The sequence below is a fragment of the Halichoeres trimaculatus genome, unplaced genomic scaffold, assembly GCF_033239565.1.
Source record: "Halichoeres trimaculatus isolate MK-OKI-2021-1 unplaced genomic scaffold, fHalTri1.1 fHalTri1_scaffold_7, whole genome shotgun sequence".
NCBI classification, from domain to species: domain Eukaryota; kingdom Metazoa; phylum Chordata; class Actinopteri; order Labriformes; family Labridae; genus Halichoeres; species Halichoeres trimaculatus.
This window is the reverse complement of record NW_027437185.1, coordinates 270,040-290,000: the sequence shown is the minus strand read 5'-3', so window position 1 is coordinate 290,000 and position 19,961 is coordinate 270,040. Positions and strand designations below refer to the sequence as shown.

The following is a 19,961-nucleotide window of genomic DNA, read 5'->3' as shown; positions in this document are numbered from 1 at the left end:
AGAGCCTGGATATTTTTATTTTTGGTAAAAATCATTTTAAAATATTTATTTACAACATGTAGGTTTAACACTCTAAATCAACAAACACATGACTTAAATCATCTACAAGACATAAAAAAGGAGGAAATATTCATACCAACTGGACGAAAAAAAGGCAGTATCACACACACTCACTAAGGAGTGAGTGAGGTGACTTTAGTGTTAAAGAGTTTTTATTGATATGATCTGATCAGCAGTACGTTCTCTTCATTAAACTTAAACTCTCCACTCAGGAGGGCAGAGTGCAAGGCGTCTCATGTCAGTCAGAGGGTGTTGATCAGCTGACTGGAGGTCAGTTTAAGGCGTAGTTGAACTGGTTGGAGAACTTGTCGTGTTTCCTTTTGTCAGCTTTACTCATCACCTGAGCCACTCGACGCATGGTGCTCCTGGAGGAGAACAAGAGAGGAATCAAGATGAAGACAAGGGAAAAAACAAAGCAGGCAGGATCCTCAGCTGGAAGACATGAAGACAAAAGAGCCGTTTTGCTTTTTTGATCAGCTGATCCAGAATAATCCCACGTTCTGGAGCCATTGACATCCTGTCCAGTTAAACATTTAAACACACTTACTTTGTTTAATTTGATTAAACATCACCAACATCTCAGCTTTCATTTGGTGTTAAATTATTATTTTCTAACCATTCAAAGGTAGTAACAAAAATGTGCCTACAGATTTGAAATATGTCTTTAAAACCACTGACACCCTGAGCTGAGCAGTGCTCTCCTGTTTCATCAGATCAAAATCAAACCAGAGGACTAAGCGAAGGATGTGGAGTGTCTCAGCTCCATTCAGACATGTCAGAGTATGCTGCATCTTGGGTAATCTGGTGAAAGAGCAGGAAGTAGCGTACTTGTTGAAGACTTTTCTCTCTAGTCTGGATCGGGCAGTGTTGGCCTTCTGCTTCAGATCGCTGAGGTTCGGGTATTTCTTCTTCTTGCCTTTCTTCTTTTTACCAACCCTGTCGGAGCCCAGGTCTTCTCCTGTCGCCGCCTCAATGTCTCGCATCAGCTCAGCATCACGCCAGTCTGAAACACAGAACAACAGAAACATGTTTTAAAGGTCCCATATTGTGCAAAAATCATTTTATTTAGTCTTTTAGTGAAATTTGTGGGTCTTTGTCTTTCCTCCCAGCCCACAAAATGTGATATTTAATGACCAAACCTGTGCTTAGTAGAGCTTCTGAATGTAAAATCCTGAGCTGTTTGGATTTTGGGGATTTGCCGGCGTCAGCGATTCCCTTTTTTGACCAATCAGAAGCAAGTCTGACCTGATTGGTCCGCCGGAGCAGATGCACCCAAACCCCCTCCCGGCCCACTCCCCTCCCCGCTGCTGGAGGGAAATCTCTCCAGCAGCCGGGAGGAGAATGCCAAAGTTGAAGAGCCACCACTACTCTGTTTTTGGCTGTAAACAGCCACATAGTTCCATGCTCAAGCTTCCCATCTCAGAAGAAGACAGACTAAGTGTCTAGAGTTCATTTATGAGGGAAATGTTCCAGCTACACTCAGTAAAACTGTGCATGTGTGTGCTAGTCACTTCACGGCCGACTGCTTTTCCAACTTTGGACAGTCCAACAGAGGGCTAGCCAATAGACTGGTCCTGAATCCAGGAGCATTACCAACCATCCTCCAACAAACCTGGGACCCTGGAAATGTGAGTATTTTAAATGCTGTGTGCTGTGGAGCAGATGGAAGAGCTTTTCCTCAGTGTCCCCCCTGTCTCTGTGTTAGCTTCAGGATGCTAACTTTAGCTGCGGTTAGCCTGTTGTTTTAGCCTGTAATGTTACGGTAAACAAGCTTCGCTGTTTTCTAAACATTGTGCACTCAGAGCTCGTGGCGCCGCTCTCAGTGACGTGGAAGAACGGGGCGGTATCAGCGCTGGCTCATTTACATATGAAGGACACGCCCACTAAATCAGAGCGTTCTGAACAGAGGGGCTATGAGAGCCTGGAAACAATGCTGCTGTGCTTGATTTATTGGCTTTTTGGACCAAAACATGTTACTACCATTTCATGAAGACATCAGTGATCCATATTAAACTGCAGAAAAGGAGCAGGATATGGGACCTTTAAAATGAGGTTCCTCATGTGGTGTGAGTGACAGTAACCCTGCAGAGCAGATGGGCCTGTCTGATTCAGTTTTTGAAATCTTGCAGATCCATCTTGCTTAACTCTAACCGGCCAAATCAGGGCAGAGACTCGGGAACAGTGGAAGTCACGAGCAGACGTGACGTCAGCAGACTTTTGTACTCGTCAGAGTTCCTTTGATTCTTAAGTTAACTTAAGTTAACTAATGTACAATTTCAGCAAACAATACCATTAACTATTTGCATTAAAAACATGATTTGTACAACTTTACAAAACCATCGGGTGTAAAAAAGATTTTGCAGAATATTTGCCATGAATTGCCTCATTGCTCTGACACACAAAACACAAACACTACACTACACACTCTACTACACACCAACAATGTAACCCAAACATGTTAAAAGTCACAAATAGATCAAAACTCACTCTGGCACATGTTGTAACTCCAAAAACTTCCCTTCTCTTCTAGCAACCATATAATTTTTTTCTGATTGGCTGAGGTGCACGCACGACCAATAGGAAAGGAGTGTCGTGTTTTTCTTTTGTTTGCTTAATCTTAGCAGCACTTTTGGCACTCTACACAGAAGCAGCTGAAATTACTGTTTTATCCAGAATCAAACGCCTGACAGCATCCAGGAAACAGGCTCTTTAACAGAAAACGTTTTCATGCTGGTCATTTGACACACTGAATCCAAACCATCATGAAACTATCAAGCCATCATTTGTCTTTGACTAATTTTTCTCTGTACTGTCACTGAGTGAGGGGATGGGGAGGGGGAGGGCTGTTTGTCAGGTCACAGAGCTAGGGAGGCGGAGCCATAGACTGTAAAAAAAGTGGGTTTTTTTTGATGATTGTGAAATATGTCTGGAGGTAGAGTCAAGAACTGATTAGACTCTCGAAAAAAAAAAAAAAATATATATATATATATATATATATATAAAAAATTTTGTCAGCCGGCTCCACTCAGATTCTCCCAGAATCCCTCACAATCTCCACTGCGCAGAGTCTGGCTGCACAACTGCTACAATGGCTGTGCCTGTGCACTAGTGCTGCACGATTTGGGGAAAAGATTTCCTAAAAGATTAGGTGGACAATATTGCGATTGCGATTGTGCTTGCAATTTAATAAAAAAAAGTTGTGTCATGATGAGTCTACAGACTTGCTTGGTTATCATGGAGAAAAATCTGAATTGCATGTCCTGACATTGCGATTGCGATATCCTCTATTGCGATTACGTAATTGCATGTGCTGACATTGCGATTGCAATTGCAATTGCGATAATCGTGCAGCCCTACTGTGCACCGCAAGAAAGAGAGTGTTTGTCCTGTTTTCCAGACGCAGCTCCATCATGCTCCTGATCCTGCAGCTCACTGATCAGCTGTTCAAGTTTGCAGGCTTCAAAGAGACAGAAATTCAACCAAACTAACGACTGAGTCATTCTGACAGTACTGATAAAACACTTTTCACTCTTACAAGTGCAGTCTGGATCACTCAGCATCCATAGTTCAGCTCTCCTGTGACGGCCCGTGACAAAACTCACAGAGGAAGGCAGAGTGAACACCGATCCTGTGTCTGAGAATCTGATCCAGTATTGGGAGTTGGAGAAAAAATCAAAAAGCCAGTTATCGGGATTTTTGTTTGACGATATCAAAATTGGAATTCATTGTCGAATAATTGTGTTTTTTTTCTAAGTCAAATTCTTCATTTCAGACTTTGTAAATAAACTGGATTGATAAAATGTTACCACTTTTCTCCAGCAGAGGGTGAAATGTTTCTCTCAGACTCACGTTATGGGCATTTCATGGGAAAATATGTCTCCTGATGCAGTCTGTAGACATTATCATTATTTAACTTTTTTACATGGTCTGGTGTTTAAAAAGCAAACTAAAAATTGTAAATATCAAAGAATTCAAATTTAAATCAAATCAGCACCCCAAAATCATAATAGAATTGAATTGCAAGAATAGCACATCATCCTTGCCGTATCCAGTATTAATCTGTTTCTTTTATGAAACAAATGACTGCTACAGTGATTTTACTGATTTCTCATTCATTTCAGTGTATGTGTTAGGAAAGAGGGCTGTGTTTATTGGAGGTAGTCAGCCCGAGTGTCACATCAGGTGTCAGTACAACCAGCTGCACAATACCGTGCCTGTGCCGTGAGGGCGAGCTGTGGGTCCGTGCTTGGGGCTGCGTGTGCTTCTTGCTACAGACACAGTAGTCTGCATTAGTTTGGGAAATCCCATGCAAAGCTGGTAAACATCTGGTAGCTTTATTACTGAAGAACACTATGATGACGATCATACAGCAACTTTGACAACATCTAAATATATGAAATAATGTTATTCATTACTTTTACAGACAACAACAACAACAACAACCACAAGAGCCTATTGTACAGAGACGCATGTACGCCTACTACAAACTCAAGGTCCCTGTCAGCGTTAGGTCTCTGACTTGCTAGCTACACTGCTGTGTGATCCAGCTGGTCCCAGTGGGCCAGTTGGCCTCTGAAGTGGCAGACAGGGCAGAGAGCATGAGAACACACTGTTTGCTTCATAATGAGTGCAAAGCATTGTTTGCTTCTCATACTCCGCCAAAGCAGGAAAGGGTTTGACAAACAGGAAATGACAAAAAGCATTAATAAATACAGTGATTAAACCTATTTCTGTTTGTTCCTTCCTTTCCATGTTTTACTGGGGAAGTCAGGCGTCACCTGTGAAAAACCACCACTGCAGCTGTCACTGCTTTTTTTATTTCTTTAATTTGTAGATTTGGTCTTTCTGTTGGAGCCTCAGTGCTGCTGCTGCTGTAACAAACTCAAAGTTCAACAGAAACCAAAGGTAGTGCAAAGTGTAATGAAGTCATTACAGCTGATAACAGAAACGAGCTCATGGTTTCTCACCAGCATTAAGCAGAGTGGGACGGCCTCATTTGGATCCAATTCTGGTGTTAATGAAAAGTGTAATGTCATAATTCTGGGCGATAAAGTAAAAGGCGGCTGTAATGCAGAGTAATGAGTGTCTAAACGAAGAGACACTTCTGGTTAATGACGAACCGCCGAGGAATTAGAGATAAACCTGCAGTAATGCAACGTAATTACACTGTGAGTGTGACAGGCGCTCCACTCTGTCAAAACACTGACCCCAGCCACCGCTGTGTGTGTGTGTGTGTGTGTGTGTGTGTGTGTGTGTGTGTGTGTGTGTGTGTGTGTGTGTGTGTGTGTGTGTGTGTTGAAGGGTTATTAATCAGCCAGTCCAATCCCAAGTCCGACTGAACCTTCAACTACCCCCCCATCTCACACACACACACACACACACACACACACACACACACACACACACACACACACACACACACACACACACACAGACGCAAAGGAACAGTAATTGAAAAGCAGCTGCTGTGTTTAGGAGAATCATTACTACTAATAGAGGAGCAGCTGCTTTACATGGTGTGTGTCCAGCGTGTGCGTCCTGACCTCCATGGCTTTGTTGTTGTGGTTTTAGAGGAGTTAGGAGAAAATGAAAAGTTAAGAACAAAAAGAAATGAGAGACAAAAGGAAAACAGTGTTGGAAAGACAGGAGAGGAAGAGAAGAGAGAGAGGACAGGCCTGTGGGGTTTATGAGTGCAGCAGCAGGGCTCTGTACTCTGTCAGCACCTCGCAGCCTGTCCAGCTGGGCTCTGTGGCTCTGTGTATGTGTGAAGGTCTCAGTCACACTGATCTGGCATCACATTATAACCACTGACAGGTGAGGTGACGATCATGGATCCTCCTCCTAACCACCACACCTGTCAGGGGGTAAAGTTCAGCCACAGAAAGGTCAGAGTGCAAAGAATACCCTGTGAATTTGGACGTCCACATTTGTCCCCCTCACAGATCATTCTTACCCACTTTGAGGATTTGAAATGACAAGTGGAACCCATGTGTCTCAAAACTGAGCTCCAATGGCCAGCAGGGGGCATCTGCACAAACAAGTCTGATGGTATTACAATGAAAAATGATCCTTCTCACTGGATGTATCTGCTTTGGAAACACTGGTCACAGGAGACTTTGGGCCAAATGTTAACTCAACAACACAGCACACATTCAGTTTGTAACTTGCCAACCATTTAGATCAAAAAACACACGGACAGGGTAAGCTCACAGCTTTCTGTGTGCTAAATCCATGCATGTACAAATAGTCCAAGTATCAGTGTTTGGCTGCATCAAACTGCTCTCTACCTGCCTTCAGGTCACAGGCCTCTGATTCAAATCTACTGAAGAAAGGATCAAATTACAGTTAGAAGAAGCAAGCTGCATTGGAGCCTTTTTTGACCCATTACAATCCAGTGAGGCCTCCTATCTGACTTGATCTGTATGAGAATTGGATGTTTGCTTTAGAGCAGTGTGGCTAATGTTAAAGGAATAAGACACATTGACAGACATGTATTGTAGGCTCTATTCTAACCTCCCTCCAGTAGCTGGGGCAGTAGCTCTGGTTAATGTTTGCTGCTACAATGCTCTAAAGCTCCACTTTCAGGATAAAAACAGTAACAGACGTATTGTTGATACTGTTGTGTGTCTGGCATAACTTAAACATCTCACACAGGGTCACAGGAACAGGCACAGACAAGAGGAACCAAGAAAGACATGAGGAACCAGCACAGCCATGAGGAACCAACAAGGGCATTAGAAATCAGCACAGACATGAGGAACCAACAAGGGCATGAAGAACCAGCACAGCCATGAGGAACCAACAAGGACATGAGGAACCAGCACAGCCATGAGGAACCAACAAGGACATGAGAAATAAGCACAGCCATGAGGAACCAAAAAGGACACGAGAAATCAGCACACACATGACGAACCAACAAGGACATGAGAAATCAGCACACACATGACGAACCAACAAGGGCATTAGAAATCAGCACTGACAAGATGAACCAACAAGGGAATGAAAAATCAGCACAGACATGAGGAACCAACAAGGGCATGAGAAATCAGCAGTGACATGAGGAACCAACAAGGACATGAGAAATCAGCACAGACATGAGGAACCAACAAGGGCATGAGAAATCAGCACTGACATGAGGAACCAACAAGGACATGAGAAATCAGCACACACATGAGGAACCAACAAGGACATGAGAAATCAGCAAAAAACATGAGAAACCAACAAGGACATGAGAAATCAGCACACACATGACGAACCAACAAGAGCATGAGAAATCAGCACACACATGACGAACCAACAAGGACATGAGAAATCAGCACACACATGACGAACCAACAAGGGCATGAGAAATCAGCACTGACAAGATGAACCAACAAGGACATGAAAAAACAGGCAAGGACATGAAGAACCAACAAGGGCATGAGAAATCAGCAGTGACATGAGGAACCAACAAAGACATGAGACATCGGCACTGACATGAGGACCCAACAAGGACATGAGAAATCAGCACTGACATGAGGAACCTACAAGGACATGAGAAATCAGCACTGACATGAGGAACCAAAAAGGACACGAGAAATCAGCACACACATGACGAACCAACAAGGACATGAGAAATCAGCACACACATGAGGAACCAACAAGGACATGAGAAATCAGCACACACATGACGAACCAACAAGGACACGAGAAATCAGCACTGACATGAGGAACCAACAAGGACATGGGAAATCAGCACTGACATGAGGAACCAACAAGGACATGAGAAATCAGCAAAAAACATGAGAAACCAACAAGGACATGAGAAATCAGCACAGACATGAGGAACCAACAAGGACATGAGAAATCAGCACTGACACGAGGAACCAACAAGGACATGAGAAATCAGCACTGACATGAGGAACCAAGAAGGACATGAGAAATCAGCAAAAACATGAGGAACCAACAAGGACATGAGAAATCAGCACTGACATGAGGAACCAACAAGGGCATGAGAAATCAGCACAGACATGAGAAATCAACAAGAGCATGAGAAATCAGCACAGACATGAGGAACCAACAAGGGCATGAGAAATCAGCACAGACATGAGAAATCAACAAGAGCATGAGAAGTCAGCACAGACAAGAAAACCAGCACAGTCCATGCAAATTCTCATCATCCAGGTCAGAGTTATTCTGGACGCATCAAACTGTTCAGTTTGTGAAGACGTTTTTCCTTTCATCCATGAGGCTTAATCAGCTTCATCAGCTTCATCCCAAACCATAAACAGTCCAGTTGTCTGAGTTTGAAGCGTTCAGAATCCACTGTCTGTGAGAACACACTGTTTTGTGCTGTTTGTATTTACTTTGTGGATCAAACACCTCAGTGAGTGTCAACTGTCAGGACAAAGGCTCTGCATCTGCAGGTGCTGTTTCTTCCCCAGTGGGGAAAACTGGGTCAGGTGGTTCTGTTTTAGGTGAACATGTGAGTTTGTTGTGTTGCCTTATTTTGTTGCTGCACACTGGCTTGTCCATGTTGATGGGCTCACCTTGCTCATTTGGTTTGAAGCTGAAATATTTCTTCACTGTGGCATTAGGCTTTACAATAATCTTTTTTCCTCCTAATTTCTACTACATTAACCTGCGTCGCCTCTGACAAGCTCACAGGCCTCACTTGCTGCTCTCTGTGTGTTTATGCTAGCCTGATGTTAGCAGCCCTGCCTCCCTCTGGAGAAAAAGATTTTGAATAACAGATAAAAGGGTTCACTGTGTTCACCCTGCTATGAAACAAACACACCCAGGTGCTGAGAGGGACGTACAGAGTGAACACTCTTGACATCCAGCCTGTTTGGAGGCCAGAGACATAAGGAACCAGCACAGACAAAAGGATCCAGCACTAAGCTGTAAGTACTGAAGGCTGCTGGTGCTAGCGCTGCTACAATTAGCCAGTTGGTTCCTCAAAGTTTTCTGACCTTCAGGTCATGAACCCAGAGGAGGAAACCATTCAGAGAATCATACAGCATTCCCCATTTACTCTATGACAGCTGGAGCGTCTTTGGTGCCGCTTTACTCACTGTCTGTTTAACCTCTAAACCTGTGCGTGTGTGTGTGTGTGTGTGTGTGTGTGTGTGTGTGTGTGTGTGTGTGTGTGTGTGTGTGTGTGTGTATTTCTGCAGGCACATGAAGCTGAGGTCAGCGGACCATCAGCTCAGTCCCAGGCCACCCAGCCTGCTGTGAGATTGATGTGTGTGGGTGCATGTGTGTGTTTATAGGTGTGTGTATAGGTGTGAGATTGACTGGTGGATCAATAGTGTAGTTGGTAACAAAAGATGTTATTTCACAACTCACTGGCCTGCATGCCACGGCCCCACACACACACACACACACACACACACACACACACACACACACACACACACACACACACACACACACACACACACACACACACACACACACACAAACACACACACACACAAAGCCGGAGGTTAACAAGTCTCTGCAGGCAGCTGTTGGACATCCTGCAGACTCACATACACACAGGCTATCAGAGGATGATAATGTGAAGAACAGACTGTTTTTTTCTCTTTGACAAGCTGCTCTCTGCACTCTGAGCTCCAATGGACTTCATTAACACTGGACCATAACAGAGAAAATATATCATGACACCAAAGGTAGCCATCAGTGACTGAGGGACTATTTGAAGGCATTTACCCCACCTGCACAATCCACTCAAACCAGTGGAGCAAAGAGTCTTCCACTCCAGTTTGTACCCAGACCTCTGGAGAAAAATGATGAATGTGTGAAACGCATGGACACACATTAAACAGAGAAGGACAAAAGTGACCATGTCACGGGTTCACTCAGGAGCTCAGACGTCCATTAAGAGTGGAGATGAGGCATCACCTCCAGGAACACCTTTAGTTTGGCACTGCGGTGACTAAACGCGTTAAAATCATCAAGCCTATTTATTTGATTCCCAATCAAAATATGTCTTTATGTTTGATGGAAGCCTCACGGACCTGACCACTTCAAATACTGGTCAGATATCAAGACAGGATCAAGCTCTGCACTGAAAGTGACAGAAACGTTTTAATGACAAGTTTGTGAATCGAGACAAAACACCTGTTCCAGAAATCTGACGTGAATGTGTCACTTCCCTGAAGTACAGCCGTACCCCAAAGCAGGGCCTGCTCCCACCTCTGAGTTTACTCACAGACCACTAACTACAGACTGGAGCACCAGGACTCAGTTCAAAACACGCTGCAGCAGGTCTGGAGTGGTAAAAGCCTCACATACACAGACACACACAGACACACACAGACACACACAGACACACACAGACACACACAGACACACACGACACACACAGACACACACAGACACACACACACACACAGACACACACAGACACACAGACACACACAGACACACACAGACACACACACACAGACACACAGACACACAGACACACAGACACACAGACACACACAGACACACACAGACACACACACAGTTTTGAGGGATTCCTCACCTGGCTGCTCCTCTCTCCTCCTCCGCTCCTCCTGCTCCTCCCTCAGCTGGTCCTCCTCCCTGCAGGGTTTCCCCTCCTTGTCTCGAGGAATAATGGGGCCATGGAAAGGACACTGGAGGACACAGAGTCACAGGTCAAACACACACACACACACACACACACACACACACACAGTAACAGGAAACACACAGGAGCTGTGTGTGTATGTGTGTGTGTAGCTGTTTGTGAGTGTCACCTTGTGTCGGTCCTGCCTCTGACACAGCTTCCCGTCGGCCAGCGGAGCCCTGCAGTGATGGCTGACCGGAGTGAATCTCCCAGGGAAGGAAATGTACCTGCTCTTGCTCTCTGCCAGCAGCTCCTCATTCTGCACCTCCTCATTTACTTCAGCGTGAACCCAGAACTGGTGCTGAGAGGCCGACCTGAAACAAGAGAAACAGTGCCAGGAGTTAAACACAGGGAACAGAAACCACATCTGAAGCCCTCCTGGAGAGTTTATTTATCTTATCCTGAAACAAATGGAGAAAATGCTCCATTAAAGGACCCACTGAGGTAGACAGAAGGGTTTATCTGGAGGGGAGACTGTTTGAAACTTCTGACAGTGAAAAGCAGAAGGAGAGCATGAAAAGAGATTTCCAGATGTGTGTTTGTTGTTCTTCTCTATGAGGGAGTGATTTTACTCTGAGTGTGCGTATACCATTTCTTCACCAAACGCAGTGGCACTCATTCACTCAGAAGTTTATCATTTCTCACTTCAATTTCTTTCATAACTCTCTGTCCTAAAACTCACCGAGCACTGCAGATGTGTGTGTGCAGCTGTGTGTGCAGCTGTGTGTAGCTTTAGATTTCTATGTGTGTATGTGCCATGGTGTTTGTTGCGTTGGAGCCATAGACTATATGAGTGTCAGTAAGTAAACATACTGACTGTGGCGTTTTTCTCTTTGTGGAGTGCTTACTTGATGATCTTTCCGGCGTTTGGCTGCTCTTGGCCCCAGTAGTAAAGATCCAAACCAAAGGGCACCACAGGAGCATTGACGGTCTTCTGCCCTGAGCTGGACTGTGAGGAGCTGGGACCAGAGGAGCTGCTGGAACAAGATGAAGAAGAGAGTCATGAGTCATAATCTGCAGCCATAATAAGAGGAATGGTTTTTATTCCTACAGAGCAAAGCTTCTTCTTTTGATTCAAAGTTTGTATACAATTAATTTGGCAGATAGTGTCCTCCAGAGAAAAGACTCAAAATCTGAAACTTGGAGTGGGACTGAGATGAAGGCAAAGACAATATCAACACCACTGCTATCTGCCCGATGGTGTGAGCCCCAGGGTGCTCAAAGCCTGTGCCAGCCACTCTCTGGAGTACTCCAGCATGCCTTCATCGTGAGCCTGAGTCTGCAGAGGGTCCCTGTGCTGACCTCACACATCATGTAGACCCTGGAGAGACTAGTCTTGGAGCAGCTCCAGCCCCTAGTTAAACTACACTCGGACCCCCTTAAGACTGCCTAGCCCCAGCTCAGAGTGTAGGACGCCATCATCTTCATGCCGAACAGTATCTCCACTCATCTGGACCAGGCTGCGAGCACTGTGAGAGTCATGTTTTTTGACTTCTCCAGTGCTTTCAACACCACGTCCGGTCCTACCGAGTGAGAAGCTGACAGCGATGCAGGTGGACTGGGCAAAGAGGACTGAGGCCCTCTAAAGGAAGGGCCAGAGTCGCCTCTATTTTCTGGGGTGGCTCTGGCCCTTTAACATCTGCCAGACCTCGCTCCAGATGTTTTATGAGTCTGTAGTGGCCAGTGCTATCCTGTATGCGGAGATGTGCTGGGGCAGCAGGCTGAGGGTAGCTGACACCAACAGACTGAACAGACTGATCCATAAAGCCAGTGACGTGAAGCTGGACTCTGTGACTGAGCACTCTGAGGGGAGGATGCTGTCTAAGTTGCACGTCATCTTGGATAATGTGTTCCACCCACTCCATGATGTGCTGGTGGACCACAGAAGACCTTCAGTGAGAGACTGATTCCACATAGGTGCACCACTGAGCACTACTCAACTCAACTCAACTCAGCTTTATTTATAGAGCACTTTAAAACAACCTCAGCTGAAACAAAGTGCTGTACATAAAAGTAGTGCAGACATATACAAGTAAATAAAACAAATAAAACATTAAAACAAAGGTGCACATAGTAAAATAAATTGTGACATTGTTCTAAAAATAATTTAAAACAATGAAACAATTAATTCAAAACTAAAACAAACCGTAAAAACACTAAAACATGAGCAGAGTCTCAAGGTAGGTTAAAAGCCAAAGAATAATGCATTCCTGCCTGTGGCCATCAGACTGTACAACTGCTCACTCTGAGTGTCTCTTAGGTTCACTCTGTTCTAAGCAATAGGTGCAATAATTACCTCCTGTGCAATATACATATTTAAAGTATATGTGAAATAGTTCATAACTTATGTCCCTATTTAGTACCATATTCTCAGTGAGAAAGAAGACAGGGAACAATTCTGGAGAGAGTCAATTCCTAAAAAAGGCTGGTCTCTATATCAATGAGATCCTTAGGTTTGAAATAACTGAAACCAGTGCTCAATAAGGAGAGAAAGAAGGGAACATGCCTCTCTGAAATATATCCATGAATCATCTCTTGATGATGCTGGCCATCTCTGGTAAAGTTGCTTAAATCTTTAGCTCAAAGGATTGCGCTCTTTATGACCTACAGGACAACAGCCCATGTCAAGAGGGTGACTTAGGCCATTTTATTTCTAGCCCAAATCAAAATTTTAGATTTTTTAGGATAAAATGTGTGACTTGGGCAATTTAGCAAGCTTTCATGATGGCTGCTGCTTCAAGAAGAAACAGAATTTTTAGTGCAGAAGAAGCTGTAAACATGATTCTTGAATCAGTTTCTCGTGGTGAGTGATGAGGTTCACTATCATAAAGGCTAGGGTATAATGCTGTGTAGTAATGTAGTCTAAATTTCACAAGGTATGGTTTAACTACAAAATTAAACTGAGCATATAATTATTGTTCTCAACTCTAGATTAATATCTCATATTTCTGAACATCTGACAACACTTGAGAGACAGGAGGACTCATTAATAACCTTGGTGAGAGAGATTTCAGAAGAGGAGGAGATCATCAATCAGGACACTGGGCTGGCACATTAAACATGAATACATTTACCTTCACCTTTACATTCCCTCTTCTTCATATGAACACAAAACAGAAACTAAAAGAACAGAGATCACTACTTCAAAAACTTCTACCCAAAAAACTATATACACTAGGGATGTGCACCGAATTAGGTCTTTTTATAGGCATCGACTGAATTCCATCTGTAGTACCAAGTACTTATTCACTTTCATTCAAAGGATACCATGTTTTGGTACCCTAACCCATCCTTGTGACTGTGAGGGAGTGGTAGAGTAGGTGATTTTCCATGCTGGACATGAACACAGCATTGTAAGTTAATATATGGAGAAATACATGTTTTTATTTGAAAAACTTTAAGATTTCATTTAAACAAATCTTTATTACCACATTGACAAACACAAAAGTACCGAGCATTGGTACCGTATAGTTTCAAGAGTGAAAGGTACCCATCCCTGATACACGCTGTTTGAAAAACAGTGTACAGCGTGATGAAAACACCCCTCCCGCTCATGTACAGAGAGAGCAGGTGAAGAAGTTGGTGACAGTAGCTAAGAGGAGTAGGAGGTGTACCTGGGCTCAGCAGCTGGTGGAGAGAAGTTCTGCCTGAGGAGGCGCAGTGTGGCTGCTGCACAGGTTGGATCCTGCTCCTCCTCTGTCAGACGCTTTAACTTCCTAGACAACGATGTGAGGGAGGAGGAGGAGGAGGAGGATGGAGGAGCTACAGCTGGCTTTGCTGGAGGTTTCTTAGTGACAGCTGCTGTTGAGGTAGAAGGAGATGGATCCAAACCTGCAGACACACACAAGGAGTACAGATCAACCTGGGCCATAATGCTCCTCCTTCTTCATTAATAAGTCCTAAACTCATCTGACACACTGAGCGTAAGCAACTGGACTGTTTCCCTACATGAAAACTGAGTCTGATCCAAAAGTTTCAAACTCTTTATCTGAGAAAGACCAAAATGATATTATAAAAGGTAATGAGCCCAATGTCCAATGTCAATGTTCCAATGTGAGAACAATGTCCAGAGACTTTTATGAAGAAGTTGTAGGAGAAACATGCTAGAAATCCACTCAAAGCCTATTGCATGTGTGTGGTCAAGCAGTGTGCCCCAGAGCCTCCGAGGACTGAGGGGGACTCTGCACACTCATGTGCGCACACAGACTGCAGGTGAGATCATAGGGGAGCAGTAAGCCCACATGTTGATCTCTGACATGATTGAGCTGACCTGAAGGGTTCAGAGCTTTACCTCCACGCTGCACTGAACTCTGCTGCTGTCTGAACAGATCCACACTTCAACTCTGCTGCTGTCTGTCTGTGTGTGCAGAGGGGGCACACTCTTCACATATCTGATATGCTGCTTTAATAATTAAACCGTTTTTTAAACAAAGTGGCTTAAACAGTGTCAGGTCCAGGGGCTTTAGTTCTGTAGTGTTGTTGCTAAAGAATGTACCAAACAAATATTAAAACTGACACTTTCATAAAGTACACTGACAGTTCTAGGCACTTCAGATACAGAGCAACCAGAAAGTTCTCACAGCGCTTTATTTTTACTGAGTTATGTAAGGGCCTCGTTTTTTTCCTCAAACCCTGCAGAAACGTCAAGCATAAATCAGCCTTAAGAACCTTCTACCCTGATGGCTCAGTTTAGATGGGGTCCAGCTCTAGGAAGAGTCTTGGTTCTGGACTTCTTCCATTCACAAAGCAGCAGAAATGTTTCTTGCCCCATTCCCAAGATTTGTGCCTGGAGACCATCCTGTCTCTGAGGTCTACAGACAGTTCCTTTGACTTCATGCTTGGTTTGTGCTCTGACATGCTCTGTCACCTGTGGGAACTAATATGGACAGGTGTGTGCCTTTCCACATCAGGTCCAATCAGCTGGATTAACCACAGGTTGACTCTAGTGAAGCTGTAGGAACATCTCATGGAGGATCAGAGGAAACAGGATGAACCTGAGCTCAGTTTGAGCTTCATGGTTAAAGGCTGTGAATACTGATGGACATGTCAGGTCTTAGTTTTTAATTTGAATACAAAAAATTCACAAAGAAACTTTTTCATGTTGTCATTATGGGATGTTGTGTGTAGAATTTTGAGGGAAAATGAATTAAATCCATTTGGAATGAGGCTGTAACATAAATGTGCAAAAATGAAGCACTGTGAGAACTTTCTGGATGCTGTGTTGCACACAGCAGGCTGAACACTCTCTCTGTGTTCCTTCTATTTATTAAGACAGCTTGTAGCAGAGTCAGTTCTTAGTATTAGCATGGACAGTCTTAAGATAGCTGTTCGTGGTTGTCCTGACTGATGGACTAACTGTCATACAGAGCAGTTAAGTGGTCCATGATCAGTACCCTGCTGTGTCTAACAGAAACCACTTGTCATCCAGAGAAACATACACTGATGTGTTTCTCTACATTTCACCATACTTTCAACAAATCAATCAATCACCCACCTCAGTGAAATACTGACTCAATAGTCTCTTTTCAGAGCACAATTAGTAGAGGTTTGTCTGGGTGCTGTGGATGTTCAATGGAATCAGATCAATGGGAGGAAATGTATGTGTGTGTGTGTGTGTGTGTGTGTGTGTGTGTGTGTGTGTGTGTGTGTGTGTGTGTGTGTGTGTGTGTGTGTGTGTGTGTGTGTGTGTGTGTGTGTGTGTGTGTGTGTGTGTGTGTGTGTGTGTAAAAGAGAAAGAAAGAAAACGGGGTTAAGGTGGCTGGAGGGAAAGCAGGAGAGGAGAGAGGTATTGATTTCCTGGGGTTAAGCAGGGCCTGTAATTAAAATGTTAATTTGAGAAAGAGAGAGATAGTGTCCTGACAGCAGAGAGGGGGATAAGAGCGCTGATAATCAGAGGAGGAGAAAAGGGAGAAAGAGGGGAGAGGAGGAAAGATGGGAGCAGAGCCAGGATTTCTCTGAATGAACAATCCCGAAGAAAAAGGAAATGTTGAGAGGTGATAAATGTGGCTGAGACAGAATGAGACAGAATGAGACAGAATGAGACAGAATGAGACAGAATGAGAAAAAATAAGGCAGAATGAGAAACCTGGCGCACCCCGCTCAGTGTTAATTTCGTGCGCCACACCGCTGTGTGCTGCCAATTTGACAATTTGGTCAACCGTCTGCACAGAGATGGGTGTGACGGCGCGCCAGGGGGAGGTGTCGGCAGATTCATGTTGGCGCAGTGACAATTTCGTGCAAAAAAAATGCGCTGAAAGCTCGCCAGCTCCAACCTGGTCTATTCTCGGCGTAAAGCGGAGCGCACCCTCTGCAGCTGTAATTTGGTGACAGGTGCACATGTCATCAAAGCCTCAGAGGCAGGTTTCCAGAGTGTCAGGCACATTTTAATGCAGTAAACAATCACAGCAATCACTATTTAATGTAACCGTCTGAACCAGCATATACATTTATATCTATATTAACTGTCCCGTCACATCTGATGTCAGGTTAAAGCCGTTTGTCATAATGGAAAGTTAACCTGACGGCAGCTGGAAGTTTGATGCACATCTTACAATTAAACAATAAACAGCTTTAACATCTAATACTGAGTATATATCTGGTTCTCTCATTTCATTCAATTCAAAGAAAAGAGGGAGAGAAAAGACGAAGAAAAAAGAGACAAAATAAATGTATGTCACTCAGGGTTTACCCATGATTTCCCATATTTCTCTGTTTTAGTCTTTATTTTTAACATGATCTAAAAAGATGGAGTAAATTATTGTAAGAAGGTTGAGGTGGAGACACTGGGAGAGTATACAGTATATCACCAAAGGCTCTGCTATTTGGTGATGACAAACCAGGAGTGCAGGTGGATCAAAAGTATTCTGAATGGATAAGCCAGCTGTGTAACTGTCTCTTCATTTTGTACTCCTATTGATGACAAAGGAACAGATTAAATCTGTCCCAGGAGCTGGCCCACAAGGTGACACGCTTTATGTCCTCTGATGTGCCCCGCTGTCCATTCTCCTGCTGCAGGGACAGTGGCTCTGACCGTCTCCGCTACCGGGTCTTTCCAGCACACTTTCCGCGGTGCTGGGGATCACTCAGACCAATCAGGCGCTGCGCCTCAGCTGCAGCGCATTTAAAGGCGAGGAGAGGCGCTCATTTGATCGGTGAAAACATCACTCGGCTGTGTTAAACCCACCCACGGCTTTTCTCCTCCCTCTCTGCCATTTGCACAGAGGGAGGAGTGGAAGCGCACCTCTGCCCTCCTCTGCGCTCCTCTGCGCCTTGACTGTGCCTCTCTTGGCACTGCAGGAAACTTGCAAAGTGTGCCGGTCACACCCTGCCCGTGCGGCGAAGGCCGGCACAGGGCAGGTGCACTGGCGCTTACGCCTGGTCTATGAAATTAGAGCCCAATGAGTGGAGCTAAAGCAGGAGTTAACAGGTTTGAGATTTTACAGTCCAGCATATACCAGGAGAGGATCACCAATGGAGTGAGCAGGAACAGCAGAAACTCTTTGGTCACTCAAGGACCAACACAGCCGGTGTGAGTTGATGTACACAGTTAACAATGAAGCGGAGCCAGACTGGAGACTTATCTCGTGTATTCCTGGAGTATCATTTTCTTTGATGCAAAAACACCTACCATATTAACTGTATTCATAGAGGAATCTAACTCCATCGGAAGAGAGGATCAGCTGGTTAACCTGCTCTGCTTTCTGCCCACCCCTTTTGCTAACTAGGATACACTACTAGCTTAGCATTAAAACATCAGGGCTCGCTTATGTGGGTTCGAGCCGCAGCAGAACTGGTTCCTGAACAAGTTAGAAGTAGATACTTTCCGTTATAAAAAGTCCAGTGAATCCTGAGATCGTGTTCATATCAGACTGGTAACACACAGTGATGCACAGGGCTCTGTAGGAGCTGTTCATCAGGATGTGAAAGCTCATCTACTTTGACTCTGGTTTCTCCTGTTGACATAGGGGATGGGTTTTAAGACCTACACTGCAATCAGTCAGTCAGTGGGATGAGCTTTAAAACTTTTGGCTACACTTTTCACAAGCTGTCATACCTTCCATTATTCTCAACAGCCTGAAGCAGGTGTCTATGTTTGAGTGTTACACAAATACGGTGCACCAGGAGTGTTCAATTGTGATTTGTCAAAACCAACAGCAACAATTATTTCTCAGTTGCAAAAGCAATGCCATCAGAGTATGTGTGTGTGTGTGTGTGTGTGTGTGTGTGTGTGTGTGTGTGTGTGTGTGTGTGTGTGTGTGTGTGTGTGTGGTAAAATCTGAGTGCAGGGCTAATAGGGGCTCATTAAAGAGGTTGCATTGTTAATTTGGTATGGCCCCTGTAGATCATTACCTAGCTCACTAATCATCCAGACACCCACACACACACTCACACACTCACACACACCCACACACACACACACACACACACACAGACACACACACACACACACACACACACACACACACACACACACACACACACACACACACACACACACATACACACACACACACACACACACACACACACACACACACACAGCTGTTTTGGGCTCTTCAGATACAATCTAATTACTCTAGTGTCTAATTGATTAGTAATGGAGGGAGGTGGAAGTGTAGAGGAGCAACGAGCTTGCAGGTGACGATCAGGCTGTGTGTATTGACTCAGAGGGCTGGTGAGGAGGACTCTTTCAGGGGTCAAAGGTCACATCATATCCACAGATAAACATGGCTGACTTTGCAATAACAGCACTGTGTATGAGTGGTGTTGAGAAGCCAGCTGACAGGGCAGAGCTTCTCTGCTGCCTGGAGCTCAGACATGGCTGCTGATAGGGATATGAACATTATTTCAAATTTACGACTTCTTATGATCAAAAACACGTTGTTCTGAAGCTGACATAGCAATAAGAGGAGCTGGATGTCCGGTAATGATCTGAACATTTGATCTCTGACCTTGTGTGGAGCCCACAGGCAAGACAACCTCAGAGCTCGACACAACAGATCTGTGACAGGGTTTCATCTGGAACTTTGTGTGTGTGTATGTGTGTCTGTGTGTGTGGAGGTAAATGGATGTGACGACAGGATGATATCCATCAAATGTACACAAAAAAAGGAACTATCCATCTTCATTACAAGGTTGTGTGCTACTTTTCAAAATCTGACAAAAACAAAGGCAGAACAAAAAGGAGCAGGTCTGAACCAGGGCCCGCCTAACACTCTGTGAGCTGCTGGGGCTCAACAAAGTCTCTGAGGTGATTATTTAAAGGGATTTTCTAAAGCCACAT

The 19,961-nt window shown here is 44.4% G+C and overlaps 1 protein-coding gene across 5 annotated transcripts in view; it reads right to left on the bottom strand.

Moving 5' to 3' along the window:
* Positions 1-9: 9 nt before the first annotated feature.
* uvssa (UV-stimulated scaffold protein A) overlaps positions 10-19,961 on the bottom strand; it is a 47,677-nt gene continuing 27,725 nt past the window's right edge. For 3 of the 5 annotated variants that reach the window (XM_074673272.1, XM_074673271.1, XM_074673274.1), the window contains exons 10-15: positions 14,293-14,509; positions 11,527-11,655; positions 10,809-10,992; positions 10,574-10,685; positions 889-1,063; positions 10-425 (exon numbers count right to left, since the gene is read on the bottom strand). In XM_074673272.1, coding sequence (XP_074529373.1) covers positions 332-425; positions 889-1,063; positions 10,574-10,685; positions 10,809-10,992; positions 11,527-11,655; positions 14,293-14,509 — 911 coding nt within the window. In that variant the 3' untranslated portion in view covers positions 10-331. Of the gene's footprint in view, positions 426-888; positions 1,064-10,573; positions 10,686-10,808; positions 10,993-11,526; positions 11,656-14,292; positions 14,510-19,961 lie in introns of those variants that run through there. The other 2 variants (XM_074673275.1, XM_074673276.1) reach the window with 2 other exon arrangements.